The 13180-nt window shown below is 62.8% G+C and overlaps 1 protein-coding gene across 1 annotated transcript; it reads right to left on the bottom strand.

Annotated features, from left to right (window-relative positions):
• Positions 1–4447: 4447 nt before the first annotated feature.
• On the bottom strand, positions 4448–12901 carry CILP2 (cartilage intermediate layer protein 2). The gene is made up of 8 exons (XM_027587853.2): positions 12787–12901; positions 11663–11761; positions 10430–10702; positions 9614–9769; positions 8298–8576; positions 7500–7608; positions 7149–7306; positions 4448–6907 (listed from the first exon to the last, which is right to left on the bottom strand). The coding sequence occupies exons 1-8, from the start codon at positions 12848–12850 to the stop codon at positions 4572–4574; spliced, it is 3474 nt and encodes a 1157-aa protein (XP_027443654.2). The 5' UTR covers positions 12851–12901; the 3' UTR covers positions 4448–4571.
• Positions 12902–13180: the final 279 nt, after the last annotated feature.

The following is a 13180-nucleotide window of genomic DNA, read 5'->3' as shown; positions in this document are numbered from 1 at the left end:
GCTGTGGCCCAGTGTGCTTGGGGGGACTGCACTGTGGGAGTCGGTGAGGGCTTACCGTCAGCCCTGACTCGGCCAGTCCAGCTGTCTGGGGGTCAGAGCACCCCCAAGTGCGGGCGGATGTGGGGAGACGGTGAGGGGGTTTGGTGCTACAGGGTGCATGGGTGCACTTGGCTGCGCACTCTGTCACATGACCCTGGGGCATGGGCCTGCATGTCAGGGGGTGCTCCCTGCCTCCCCCACCCCCCGGGACGGCTGTTGGGGGTGGGACAGCGCCCGGCCCGGCTGGGGTATCCAGCACATTGGGCAAGCCTGGCTACATGCGCTTTGCGGGGTTGGTGACTGCACGTAGGGCTGTAACCGAGAGTGACAGCGTCACCCAAACGGGTGACAAGAAGGTGTCCCTGGTTGCATGGGAGGGTGTGTCTGGGGAGGACAGGGACAGGGTGTGACGAGGACAGTGTGACCTGGGAACGGACGATGCGGGAGGCTGGCTGCCCGGTGTTGCTCGGCGGCTGTGACCCTGGGTAGGGCAGCTTCTGTTGTTCCCTTGCCTCCATGCCAAAATGTTGGTGTCTGTTGCCCCCCTTCTGCCTGGGGGCCCCTCCCTCCGGCCTGCCTAGAACCCCAACCCCAGGCCCTGGGAAGGGTCAGGCAGCAGGCAGGCAGATTCACCTGGCCTACTCTGTCTCGGCTGGCACCCTGCCTGTTTCCACCATTCCCCCCAAGCCGACTAAAGCCAGGTCTCCCCGCCAGGCTGGCTCCAGTCTTTGGGGTCTGAGACTGGGACATACCCAACTCTGAGGGCTGATGAGAGAGACAGACAGGGCTGGGGAAGTGGTAGGTGGCCGCGCCAGGTCCACGAGGCCTTGATGGAGGAGCCAGCAATGTTCAGCCAGGACAGGAGGCAGCCAGAGGGGAGGGGGCGCTGGCCTGCAGGCTTTGGACCCCACAAGGGCTGCCACGTGGGAAGAGACAGACCACGATTCCATAAAAGAAGCACTTTCCAACAAGCTGAGTCCTGCACGGCTCCAGAGGAGCCTTTGTTATGAGAAATTGTGTAAACTTTCTCGGCTCCAGCACCTTCGGTGGCTCTCCATCACCTGCTGGAGATAGCTTAGGCTGCTCACTCAGCATTCAAGGCTCTGTTCATCTCTCTGCATGCTTCCCTTCGGCTTCTGCTCTCCATGTCCGCATGAGGATTCCCTCCTCCTGCCTTCACAGACACAATTCTAGCTGCCCTAAACACCCTTCCTGCCTTGCCTGTGGGCAAACTCCTACACATCCTGCAAGACCCAGCACCTATGTCCCCTTCTCTGGGAAACATTGCCCTTCCCCCCAGCGTACAGCGTCCCTGTTTGCTTTGTGAGCGTGGGCAAGTCCCTTCAGCTGTGAAATGGGGGTTGTGTGTGTGAAAATTACCCTCCCTACAAGCCTATTTTGAACCCCAAGACAATAAATGCACATTAAATACCCTTGAAGTGAGTCAGGACTTGGGGCAGCAGGGAGGGCTTGCATCCAGTCAGTGCTTAATGTGTGCTCATGACTCTCTTCCTCCTCTTGGATTCTGAGCTTTTAAGACTCTCTTGTTTTAAGCATTGTTCCAAGATTTTTCTCCCACTCATGGTGTTAGGAATTTTAAGAACCCCTGGTTCTAAAATTATAAAAGTCTAAAATGCCGTGGGCGGGCTCGAGGGCCTCCTTGTGCCCTGAGCTGACCCCAGGGCTGGCGGAGCCAGGGTCTCTGGGGGGGGGCCTCATGCCCCCCACTCTCCCCAGGCTGAGGGGGTGTGGTCTGGCAGCCCCTGTGGGGGGGGAGAGCAATGGATTTCCCAGGCGGCGGATGGCCAGCGTTGCCGGAGGGAGGGGGCTGGACTCCTGGCTCCGCTCGATCCGGGTCACAAGGCAGCAGCAAGGGGCACAGGGCTGTCAGCTCAGGCTGACGGCTTCTTTGTCTTGGAGACTCAGTTTCCTCATCTGGAAATTGGAGTTAAGTGCTGCCCTCTTAAAAAGTGTCAGCAGGGATGGGAGGAGCTGAGGCTGCCGTCCCTGCCGTGTGCCCGGCATTCGCTTTGGCTCTGCCCTCCACCTGGAATGCCCTCCCCAATCCACTTCCCTCCAGGAGCCCCTCGTCCTCCTGGCCCAGCCACTGCGTCTGGGGAGGGGGCTTAGAGATGACACTCATCCAGCCCTGCCCTGCCCCGGGGAAGGGAGGCCAGCTGCACGCCCCAGACCTGGCTGCCCCAGGCCTGGCAGCAGCCCCAGCCCCAGCACTCTCTCAATGAAAGGTATTTGGCCATGGAGACTGACACCTCATCACTCTCAGCCTGGAAGCCAGCTTTACCCGCCGGCTGCAGGGGGAGGCCCCCTGGCTCTTGCTGGTCCCCGGGGACCCCACCGGGCAGCCTGAAGCAGGGCCTTGGGGCAGGTAAGCTTGGAGCCCAGGTTACCTTGGGCAAGGACCTGCCCCTCTGAGCCGAGCCCTCCCTGTCAGCTAGCGGTGTAGACACAGTAAGTTCTGGGTAAATGCACATGCCCCCTGGCTCCCGAGGGACCTCAAGGCTTCTCTCACTCCAGTCCATTTTAGCCTATCCAGGGAGAGGCTGGGGTGCCAGCAACGAGGGCCTTCCAAACCTCGACTCCAGCAGAGTCCTGAGGCCCACCCTCAGAGACTGGGGCTGAGGCCCTTGAGTTTGTCAGATTCTCCCCCACCCTCTAGGCCCCCAAGGCCACCCCCTGGGCAGGGGAAGGTTGTTGCCCCCAAATGAATGGCCTGAGCAAAGACACGAGGGCTGGAGAGGTTGGTAATTGTCAGACTGAGAGTTCTCTAGATGGACAACAGCCAGCGGACCGTGTGGGCCGAGTGCTGCCCCCACAGGTGTGTTGGGGTCTGCGTGGGAGCCCATCTCCCTACCAAGGCCAGGCCCTGAATGTTGGCACAGAGCTGACATCTGCAAATGCTGGACAGGTAGATGGGGGGTGGGGGTGGATGGGAGGGGTGGGGGCAGCAAGTGGGTGAGCCGGCAGGCAGGTGCTGGAAGCGGAAGTGGGTGGTGGGTATGCAGAAGGCCTGAGCATGCCCTGGGTTAAGGGAACAGCCCTGCACCCCCACTCCCTGCTGTCACCCCATCCCTGGGGCGCTGAACGAGGCACAATGCCTCGTATCCCAGGTCCCCAGCAATGCCGCTTCGACGCCTTCCTGGGGCCAAGGGAGTCTCATGCATGTGCTGGAGGGGGGCTTCTGGGCCATCCAGGCAGCCCTGCTCCTGCCAGGATTCACCCCAGAGTGTGGGCAGCCCTTCGCCTCTCCTTCTGGGGGCTCAGTTTCTCTCTCTGGAAAGTGGGGGTGTGGTCAGAACAGGGCCTGTGCCATGGGGTGCCAGGAGGACTCGCCCACAGAGCACCAGCAAGCAACATTCTGCTGCCTCCGGCCCGAGTCCTGCTGAGGTAGAGGGCCCAGGGCCGTGGCGGGGGGCAGCCTGGTCACCATGTGGCCGAGGCGTGACCAGGCCTCAGCCAGGTGGGGCTGAGGGCGGGGCAGCATGGCCCTGGCTGAGGAAGTCCAGAGCAGCCTCCGCTCCTGCCGCCTGGGGCCTGCGCCCCCTGCCAGGGCCCCCTCCCCACACGCCGCAGCCCTTGGGCCTGGGGCCAGATGGGAGCCGCCAGCCACAGCCAGGCTCAGATGAGAAGGCCAGGGCGGCGGCATCTACCGTGTTCAGCTGTCGGGCCGCTCAGGCTTGGGCGGCCCACGAGGCGGCCCTGCACACACGTGTCACAGACACTTCTGCGCGCCTCAGCCAGGACCCACGGGCCGGCCTGAGGCCCGTCTGGGACCTGGCCAAGACCTCTGAGCGGCTTGCACACCCATGTCCGGGTGTCCACCTGCCAAGGTCTAGGGCTAGCAGCCCCAGCCTCCAGCTTCCCTCCCCAAGACTGACACCATGAGTTGGAAATGAAGCGTCTTTAATTGATTCCCTGCACCAACCCCCCTGGGGGGGAGGGTGTCTCCAAGCACCAAACCTGTGAGAATTGTGCCCCTCAGCCCCAGGAACCAAGAAGCCCCTGCCCGACATTCACTGGGCCAGGACCACCCCCCTCCTACCCCCTTGACCAGCCCCGTGGGCTTCGTTTCAATAAATAACCCCCAGAGCAAAGCTTGGGGCAGAGGACCCAACAAAGCACCCAACTCAGCAACACGCAGAGGGCGCTTCAGGCAAAGGTCGGGAGGGAATCTCAAGGGGCAGCATATCTGAAACCAGGGTCAAAAACCGCACATAAAATCAGAGCCAGCGTGCGAGCTGGGAGCCAATCGCCCCAGGCGTCAGTCGGATGCCTGATGGTCTCCCAGGATGCTGGCTCCTGCCATCAGGAAGAACGCCATTCTGTGTCACACAGCAACAGTTCCCTGCCTGGTCTTTACACATCGGACATTCCTAGGTCTTGACTCTGAATTCTGGGCAGGGGAGGGGGGTGGGCAGAAACCTGGGGAAGGGAGCATCTGGGGAAGGGGGCCGAGACTTCCCAGGTCCAGAGGAGTCCAGGGCAAGGCAGAGGAGGGAGGTGGCGAGCCCAGGTCACTGCCGGGCCCTGCCCCGGCGGGTAAGGAGGGGACCTGTGGCTTGAGCCTGTGCCCGGGCTGCCGCGCCCATCTCCCTGCGTATGTCACCAAGCGCCGTTGCTGGGGACTCCAGCAGCCTCTGGAAGAGGCTAGGCCGGCCGGCCGGAGGCTCCCGACACTGGAAGGTGACCGCGGTGCCAGCATCAGCCTTCATCTCCCGAGAAAAGCCGTCAGAGGAACCATCAAAGCAGCGGCCGATGGCAATCTCCTTGGCCAGCCTCGGGCTCTGGTCGGTGACCGTGTAGACACCGTAGTTGTGACCCAGAGGGTCCAGTGGGGCCAGCATGCTGAAGGCAGCGGGGTCGTCAGCCGGGGCGGTTGGGGGGTGCCGGGCCAAGTAATCCCGCAGGAGCCCGTTGACCGCCACACGGCGGCAGCTGCCCTGGGGCATGATGGTCACCAGCGTCCTGTCCACCTGACGCTGGTCGAAGAGCATCCCGCTGCACTTGAACTCCACGCAGGCGGCGGACGTGCCGGGGCGTTCGGGGTCTCGGACGCTGCGGGCATCCCGGAGCCCGTAGAGCTGACCCTGGGTGCGCGGGTGGCTGCCCCCCGCGTTGTGCGCGCGGACCATGTACTCCTGGGGGCCCTGGATCTTCACTTTGAGGAAGCAGGCCCGGAACTCCTGGGGGTTGGGCCACCAGGCCAGGAGGTCTCCAGTCCAGGAGGCCGGCGCGCCCTCGCGGAACGGGACCACGTTGTACTCGTATTTGTCGGCCTCCACGCGCGCGAAGCGGAAGTGGCTGGCGGTCACCGGGGCCTCCTGGCATTCCCGCAGGCTGCGCCACGGGTACACCGGGCCGTTGGCCTCGGCCGGGTCGCCGGGCCTGGGTTTCGCCAGGTTGATGCGGAAGCCGTTGCGTTTGAGCGCGGGGTCGTCGTGGTCGGTGCGCTGGTAACCCAGCTTGTCCAGGAGCGGCTGGGCCACGCCTACGGTGGCCGGGAGGGGGCGGGGCCGGGAGGGGGCGGGCTCCAGCTCCTCCCCGCCCAGGGTGGCCGTGACCAGGGCCGTGTAGGCGTCGGGCCGGTCGGCGTCGCAGAAGGCGGGGAGGCAGGCGCCGTTGGGGCCGGTGACCGCGCTGTCGAAGCGGCCCCAGGCACGGGGGTTGGCCGAGAAGCCGGGGGCCGGCTCCAGGTTGACCAACGTGACCACCACACCCTCCACCTGCTCGTTGGGGGTGAACTTGTCGTTGGCGTAGGCGCGCACCTTCACGAAGCAGCGGCGGCGCTCGGGGACGTCCAGGTTGAACAGACGCCGCTCGCGGATCTCCACGTTGCCCACCAGGAAGACCCGCTCCTCCCGGCGGACCCGAGGGGCTGCCGACTCCTCTCGCTGGAAGCCGCTCTCCTCCTCCCACAAGCCTGTGTCGGGGTTCAGCGACCAGAGCTTGAGGGCCTCCACGTGGCCCGCCATGCGGATCTGGCCGGCGTTCACGCGCACCGCCACGGGCCCCGCGTGCAGCAGCTCCGCGGAGCCGGCCGCACGGAGGTCCACCGAGAACATGCCGTAGGTGCGCAGCGGGGCCAGCTCGCCGTCACTGTCCACAAAGCGCAGGTCACTGGGGGCGGCGGCCGCCGACGTGAGGTCTCGGGGGTCCACGAATGTCACCCGGGCCTCCACAGCCCCCGTGTAAGGCTCACCATCGGCTCTGCGGAAGGCTCCCGCGGGAAGGACCAGCTCGCCCAATGGGGCCTCGTCTTCCAGCTCCCCAAGAGGGATCGTGTTGCTCTCGCTGGCATCTAAGATGATGGGGGCTTTCTTCCGCATGGCCTTGACGTCGTGGTACACGCCGCCCCCTCGAGGGTCAAAAGGCAGCACTTTGACAGTGTCCATGAACTCCCCACTCGGGTCCACGAAAGTTACCACCAGCCGCTGCGTGGAGGGTGGCACCTCGATGGTGAAGTCACCCTGGTAGGAGGTGAATCCAATGGGCTCCTGGCCTAGCAGGATCTGGGCGAAGCTCAGGGGTTCCCCTGAGTCAGAAGCCAGCACACGTCCCCGCACCAGTCCCCGACGGGGCAGACATTTCTGACAGCCGCACTCAGCCACCACCTTTACCGGGAGGACGTAGTTGGAGCAGTGGATCTCCCTGGTCTGCAGGCGGCGAACAGAGCAGCAGCGGGAGCCCGCATCCCCACATCGGGGGCTGGAGCCTGTGGGGCTGGGGCAGAGGGTGTCCGGGCAGAGGCCCACATCCAAGTAGGTGGGGCCACTGCCAGGCTGACCACAGTCATCTGGGAGCTTGATCAGGTGCTCTTGGGGCTGGGGATTGCAGGCTGGCTGGCCTGGGGCTGCAGAGCAAGAAATCAATCAGATCAGAGGAAGAGGGAGGGCTCCATCTGAGTCCAAGTTTGGGGGCCTGAATGGGGTCAGGGGCTCAACCCAGGGGCTCAGTGGGGGCCTGGGATCAGACTCAGCAAGGAAAGAGAACAGTCTAAAGTTGGGGCTCCATTTGGGGTTGAGTTTTGGCTGGTGTTAGGTCTCAGTTCAGTTTCAGAGCATGCTCAAGGTTGGGGGGCTGAGGGTGCTCACCAAGCACGGTGAGGCGGGCGGTGCCCGAGCGCACAGTGCCCGCGTCATTCCATGCTTTGCAGTGGTAGGTGCCTGCCTGGTCTGGCCGCAGCCCCCGCAGCTCCAGATGGGCCCCGTACCTGTGTTCTTGCCTGTCCAGCAGGGTCCCGTTGTGGAACCTGGGTGGCAGGTGGACAACACCGTGGAGGCCCTTGGCATAGGGAAGGGGCTACATGTGCCCCCAGCCCCCCACACACAGCCCAGGAAGGTTGCAGAGCAGCTTCGTCCCAGTCTCTGAGGCACCACATTATCTTGGGAAGTCGAGTCAAACCACAAAGCTGAAGGCCCTTGGGCATGGGGCAGGGCACTCACCAGGAGTATTTCTTGGGCATGGGGGTGCCTGAAGCTTTGCAGCAGAAGGTTACATTCTGTCCAGCCTCTTGCACTCGGGCCTCAGGGTGCTTCACCAGGTAGGGCTTCTCTGGGGGCAAAGGCGGCAAAGGTCAGGGCCCTGCCCCATCCCAGCTTCTCCCAACAAACCTTCCCAATGGCAGGGCCCCATCCTTTCTCTTCCAGGGATGCCCTGTTTCACCTTTGCCTCTTCTGATAACCTCCCCATTCAATTTCATCCCATGGCTGCTCAAAATGGTGCCCCATCTTTTTTTTTTTTTTAAGTAGGCTTCACAATCAAGAATCACATGCTCTACTGACTGAGCCAGCCAGGTGCCCCAAGATAGTGCCCCATTTTTTTTTTTTTAAGAGAAAAAGAGTGTGTGAGCAGGGAGGGGAAGAAAAATAAGGAGAGAGAGAATCTCAAGCAGGCTCCCCATGGAGCCCATAGCAGGGCTTGACCTCATGACCCTGAGATCATGACCCAAGCCAAAATCAAGTCACTTAACTGACTGAGCCACCCAAGCGCCCCAAGATGGTGCCCCATCTTAACGCTTCCCTCTGCAAGTCCCTGTCTCACCTCGCACCTTCTCCAATGTCTCACGTTTTATTCATGCCCCCCATGATGCCATATTTAGTGTTATGCCTCCTCCAATGTCACATCTTATTTCTTCCCCAGTGACCTCATGCTGCATCACATCCTCCAAAGTACTTGGTGTCATCCAGAATTTCCTTGTTAGTTTCTCAGCCCCCTCATTCACCTTTCCATAGGGCACTTACCCAACTTATTGAGGACAACAGTGACCACAGCAGACATGGAGCCATTGGCCTGGGCCTGGCCCAGGCCTGCAGAAAAGCCATCCCTTTGGGCACTGACGTTGGCCCGGCTACTGGCACAGACTCCAGGCATCCGGAAGGTTCCATGGGCATCAGTGATGGCCACAGTGCCAGACCAGTCTCTCAGGGAGACCCTGGCTCCTGGCAGTGGACGCCCAGATGGGGTGACCACCAAGCCCAGAAGGATGTGGTCAGGGCACTTGCAGGTCTTGGAGCTGCACCCTGGGGGACACAGGGAGGCAGAGGGACAGGGGGGCCTCTTCACTCCCTCCTGGGGAGGGCCTTCCACAGCAAAGATGCCTAGACACCCCCCTTTCTGACCCTCAGAGGCCTCAGCATGACCCTGCTTGGAACAGCCCCTAGTATGAGTGGGGATATGGGGTTGAGTAGTCAGAACTGGGGCAGAGGGAGGGACCTGTGGTCCAGAGGGATGGGGGAAAATGCCATGGAGGAGGGGACAGAGGAGGTGACTCTCACAGGACAGAGAGGCTCCTTCCAGCATGAGAGAAAATGTCCAGCAGGGGCTGGGGGCCCGGTTAGGGGTTGGGTCTTGGGCTCAGAACATCTCCCTCCCCTCCCAATCCTGCGGTTTCTCCATAAAATGGAAAATTCCGCTGGAAACTTCAGGGCAGAGGCGTCAGGAGGGCAGAGCCAGGCGGGGTAGGGTGGGGACCCCACTACCCCATTGGCCACCGTACTCCCCCACCCTGCCATGGGCTCTGCGGGCGCAGTCTCCAGACCATGTTTGTGGAGCCCAGGCGAATCGGAATTTCCAGTCGCCTCCTGGCTGGCCTGGTGTCTGGTCCTGGGAGGGCTTGGGCATGGTGTCTGCCAGGGTGTGAGCGCGTGTCCGCGTGGGCGTGAGGGACAGGCGGGGGGCTGCGAATGCCACGCGTGTGCACCCCGAGTGTGTGAGCCAGCTTCTGTGTGTGTCCCACGTCCAGCAGGACATACACACACACGGCGGTGTACCCAAGGTAATGCCCACTTGGATGTGCACACGCCTGGACGCGACGCTCAAGGCGTCCACCCACCCAGATGTACACATTCACCAGTGCTCCTCAGGGGCCCAGAAGGGAATGAAGGGCCAGTCCAAGTTTTGGCCCTCCAGGACCCGCCTCTTCCCTTCAAGCCCCGCCCCATCAGGCTCCATCCCAACCGGCCTTTCCCCCTAGGTAGCCTTGGCTAAAAGCCGCCTTGTTCCACATCCAGGCTCCGCCTCTAACTCAGCACTTGCCTCCAGGCCCCATCCCTCCTACCTGGACATGTAGGGCGTACACACTTTTGAGCCTCCAGGGGACGCCCTGGACACGCATCCCCAGCCGGGCTTGGACAGCGGCGGCGGCGCAAGCGACGGCCTGGCCCGCAGCTCCCTGAACAGGGACTCCACGGGCCCCACGCGCCCCACGTGGCCTCTGCGGTAAGGGCGGAGAGGGGGGAAGGTGAGGCGGCCGCCCACCCTTCCAGGGACTGCGCCTCCCTGGAAATCTGGTAACAATGTGGGACTGGAGGATGCCCCCCCCGCTAAGTTCATCAGAGGGTGGGTATCCCCCAGAGAGAGGCCCTGCCCACTGCCCCCATCGGTTGTCCTTCAGGCGCACCTGTCGAAGGCGCAGTTAAGGTACCGCCCCATTTTCCCCAACCCCAGATAAGCTTCCCGAAGTTAGCCCTGCTGTTCTCCCTACGTCCCTCACATATTTGGGGTCAAAACACGCCCCCACAGAACGGGGCTGTGACAGATTAGCAAATGAGGACAGCTGGAGGGAGATGAGCTCCTGGGGGGTCCTTCCCGTTCCCTACCTGGGCCCCTATTGGCAGCCCCTCCCTTCCAAAGCCCCGCCCCCATCTGATCCTTCCGGCTCCTGGGGCTCTGCTAAAGAGCCCCGCCTCTTTCTAACCACGCCCACATCCCCCAAACCCTGCCCCCTCCTCCATTACCGCCCATTCAGGCTCCACCCACCAATGACCCATCCCGGCCAATCCCCACTCTTTCCTCAGCATGACGGCTCTCGAGCCCGCCCTCTCCCCAGACCCGCCCATCACCACACAGGCCCCGCCCCCGGCCCCGCCCTCACCGAGCGGGCAGCGGAAGCGCACATGGTAGTTGGAGCAGCGGCGGCCGCGGGGCTGCTCACGGTTGAGGCACCAGAAACCTCGCGTGGGGTTCAAGTGCACGCGCTCGCCTACAGTGGACGGCAGGGCCCAGTCCGTGGTGCGCGCCTCTAGCGCCAGCGGCCGCGGGCACACGCGCGCTGGTCCGTAATAGAAGCGGATGGCGGCCAGGCTCTCGAAGTCGCCATCGCCGCCGGGGTGGTCCACGTTGAACCAGGACGTCCACTCGCTGGCCTCTGCGGGCACCGCACGCGCTGGGACCCGGGCCGCAGCCTGTCGGGCCCCATCAGTGCACGCAGGGGCCCGGGAAGCTGCCTGCCCACCCCCATCTCCGAGGTAAGGGCCTTACCCTGCTGTCTAAAACGGTCACCCCACCCCCAGTGAGCACGGGCTAACCCAGCCCGCCCATGACCCCGCCAAGATCCAGGGTTCTCTTGGGCAGAAGGAGCTATAAAGGGATCGCGGGAGGTTGGCCTCCCCTAGCACCAGCCCCAGTTCTGCTGCCCAATTCTTGAGCTTGCCCATCGGTGCAGGCCGACATTTTGCCACGCTCACATCTTGCCACTGTCTGACCAGTCCCCAACCTTAGAATTGAGCCTGCCCCCCATCTCAGAATTCAGAACCCCTGAGGTGTGAGGAGGTACAAGGGCAGCAGGAGGAGTCGGGCCTGAGACCAGCCCTAGCTGTAGCTTTCTGCCGCCTGGCCGCTCCAGGTCAGAGCCAGCTGGGCCCTTGCTCACTGCCTGGCTGAACCCCTCACAGAAGTCACAGGTGGGAAGGGTCTGGCCTCCCAGAGGTCAGATTCGGCTTCCACCAAACACCCCCCCCCCAGGGGGTGCTCATTCCTTTCCTGACTCAAGAGTGACTTTCCCAGCTAGGAAACTGGAGACCCAGGTTCCAGAACTAGAGGTCTGGAATCTACTGGAAGCACCCTGCATTGATGCCTCCAGTAGGGGCGAGGAAGTACCCCCCCATACACCCTACATTGGTTTCCTCCTTGACAGCCTGAACTCTCACCCCTCTGCTCCTAAAATTTAGACCTCTTGGGACACCTATGCCAGGGGCCACCATGTCCAGGGACCAGGATGGTACTGGCCACTTCTACCCCTTGCGTCCCCTCCTCACATGACCACACCAGCTAGAGCTCGCACAGTGAGTCCACAGCAGAGTCAGGACTTGGACCCAGGATGACTCACCTTCCCAGTCCTCCAGGGCTGGCGAGGACTGTCCAGGGCGCAGTGATGGACCTTCAAAGCCCCAGGCAGTTGCTGTGGGCTCCTCAGGGGGGGGTGTGACTGTGGAAGGGGTGAGGAGCGGGGGGGGGGGGGCGGGGAAGGAAGCATACTGATGGGGACTTCTGTGAGCTCCTTCTATGCAAGGTGCTGTCATGATCATCCCCATTTCACAGGGAAGAAAATTGAGGCTCTGAGAAGCCAGAACCTAGCTCTGGCTGACCCCAAGGAATGCAGAACCTCCCCCTCCCCTTCTAGGAAGCCTCCCTGTGACCCCTACCCCCAATCTCCTGCCACCCCATCCCTCCCTCTGCCCTGGCCCAGATACCATGGGCTGGGGAAGTCTGTGTGTCTGCTTTGCTCCCCAGACCCAGTTCTCCCCGAGTGTACTCAGCGGCCATGAGCTCAGTTGGCTGTTCCTCTGCCCTCAGGCTGAGCTGCATTCCCCTTCATCCATTTGTGGGCTGGAAGTCCCTCCTTCAGTGCACCTTCCATCCCTTCACTTGGAGCCCAAGCTGCCACTGGGAGGAAGTCTTTGGAATCTAGCCTGGCTTCTCTGACCTTGAGTTATCTAAGATAGCCAGGCTGGACCGTGACCTCAGACAAGTCCCTTCCCTGTCTGTGTCTCAGTCTCCTCGTCTGAGAAATGGATCCAGTGCCCTCTCCACTGAGGGGGATTCCAGAGATGGGAATTTTTGTGAATGGTGTGTGTGTGGAGGAGGAGAGGAGTTATGTGAGAAGGGATGGCTCTGACCCCTTAATCCTGGTCCAGGACCAGGTGCTTCAGGGCTGAGACAGGCCCCCTGTGTTCCCCGGGAAACCAGAGGAGCCTAAGGTTCATATCTATACTCCAAGTGCCCCTACTTCTCTTTGAGGAGGGAAAAGAACAGAGGTTTCCTCCCCTCCCCGCGTTGTTGGTCCCAAGGATCCATCTCCCCGACGCCCCCACTCCACTCCCGGGCTGACGAAGGGGGACCCAGGCCTGCGGATACGAGCGGATCCCTCGGTTCTGTCTCCGGGAGCGGCTGCAAGCCAGGCGGGCTGCCAGGGCTCCTAGGGGTCTGGGCTGGGGTCAGGGGGCGCCTCACCTCGAGCCCCCGCCAGGTGCGCGACGACGACAAAGAGGCAGAGTAGTGGCGGCAGTGACGCCATGGCCGGGTCCGAGCGTCCGAGGGAGGGTCCGGGCTCCGCGGCGCGCGCGGATCTGACTCCCGCGGGTCTGGCGGCCGCTGGGGCTGAGGATGGGGGCGGGAGGTGACCGCAGGCCACGCCCCGTCCAGGCCACGCCCCGTCGGAGCAATGCTCCCTGGCCCCCGGTGACTTCGGTGCGCTCGCAACCTCTCCCGGTCGCCCCCTTCGGTGCGTCCGGCTGTGCCTCCGCCCTCAGGCTGGCCTGCGTCACTCCCCCCCACTCCCCCGTCGCCAGCTGGAAGTCCCTCCCTCAACCCACTCTCCATTCTCCACCTTGGGTCCCAAGCTGCC

The sequence above is a fragment of the Zalophus californianus genome, chromosome 1 (genome assembly GCF_009762305.2).
Source record: "Zalophus californianus isolate mZalCal1 chromosome 1, mZalCal1.pri.v2, whole genome shotgun sequence".
Lineage (NCBI taxonomy): Eukaryota > Metazoa > Chordata > Mammalia > Carnivora > Otariidae > Zalophus > Zalophus californianus.
Note: the sequence above shows the minus strand (reverse complement) of the source record. Positions and strands in the feature narration are given on the sequence as shown.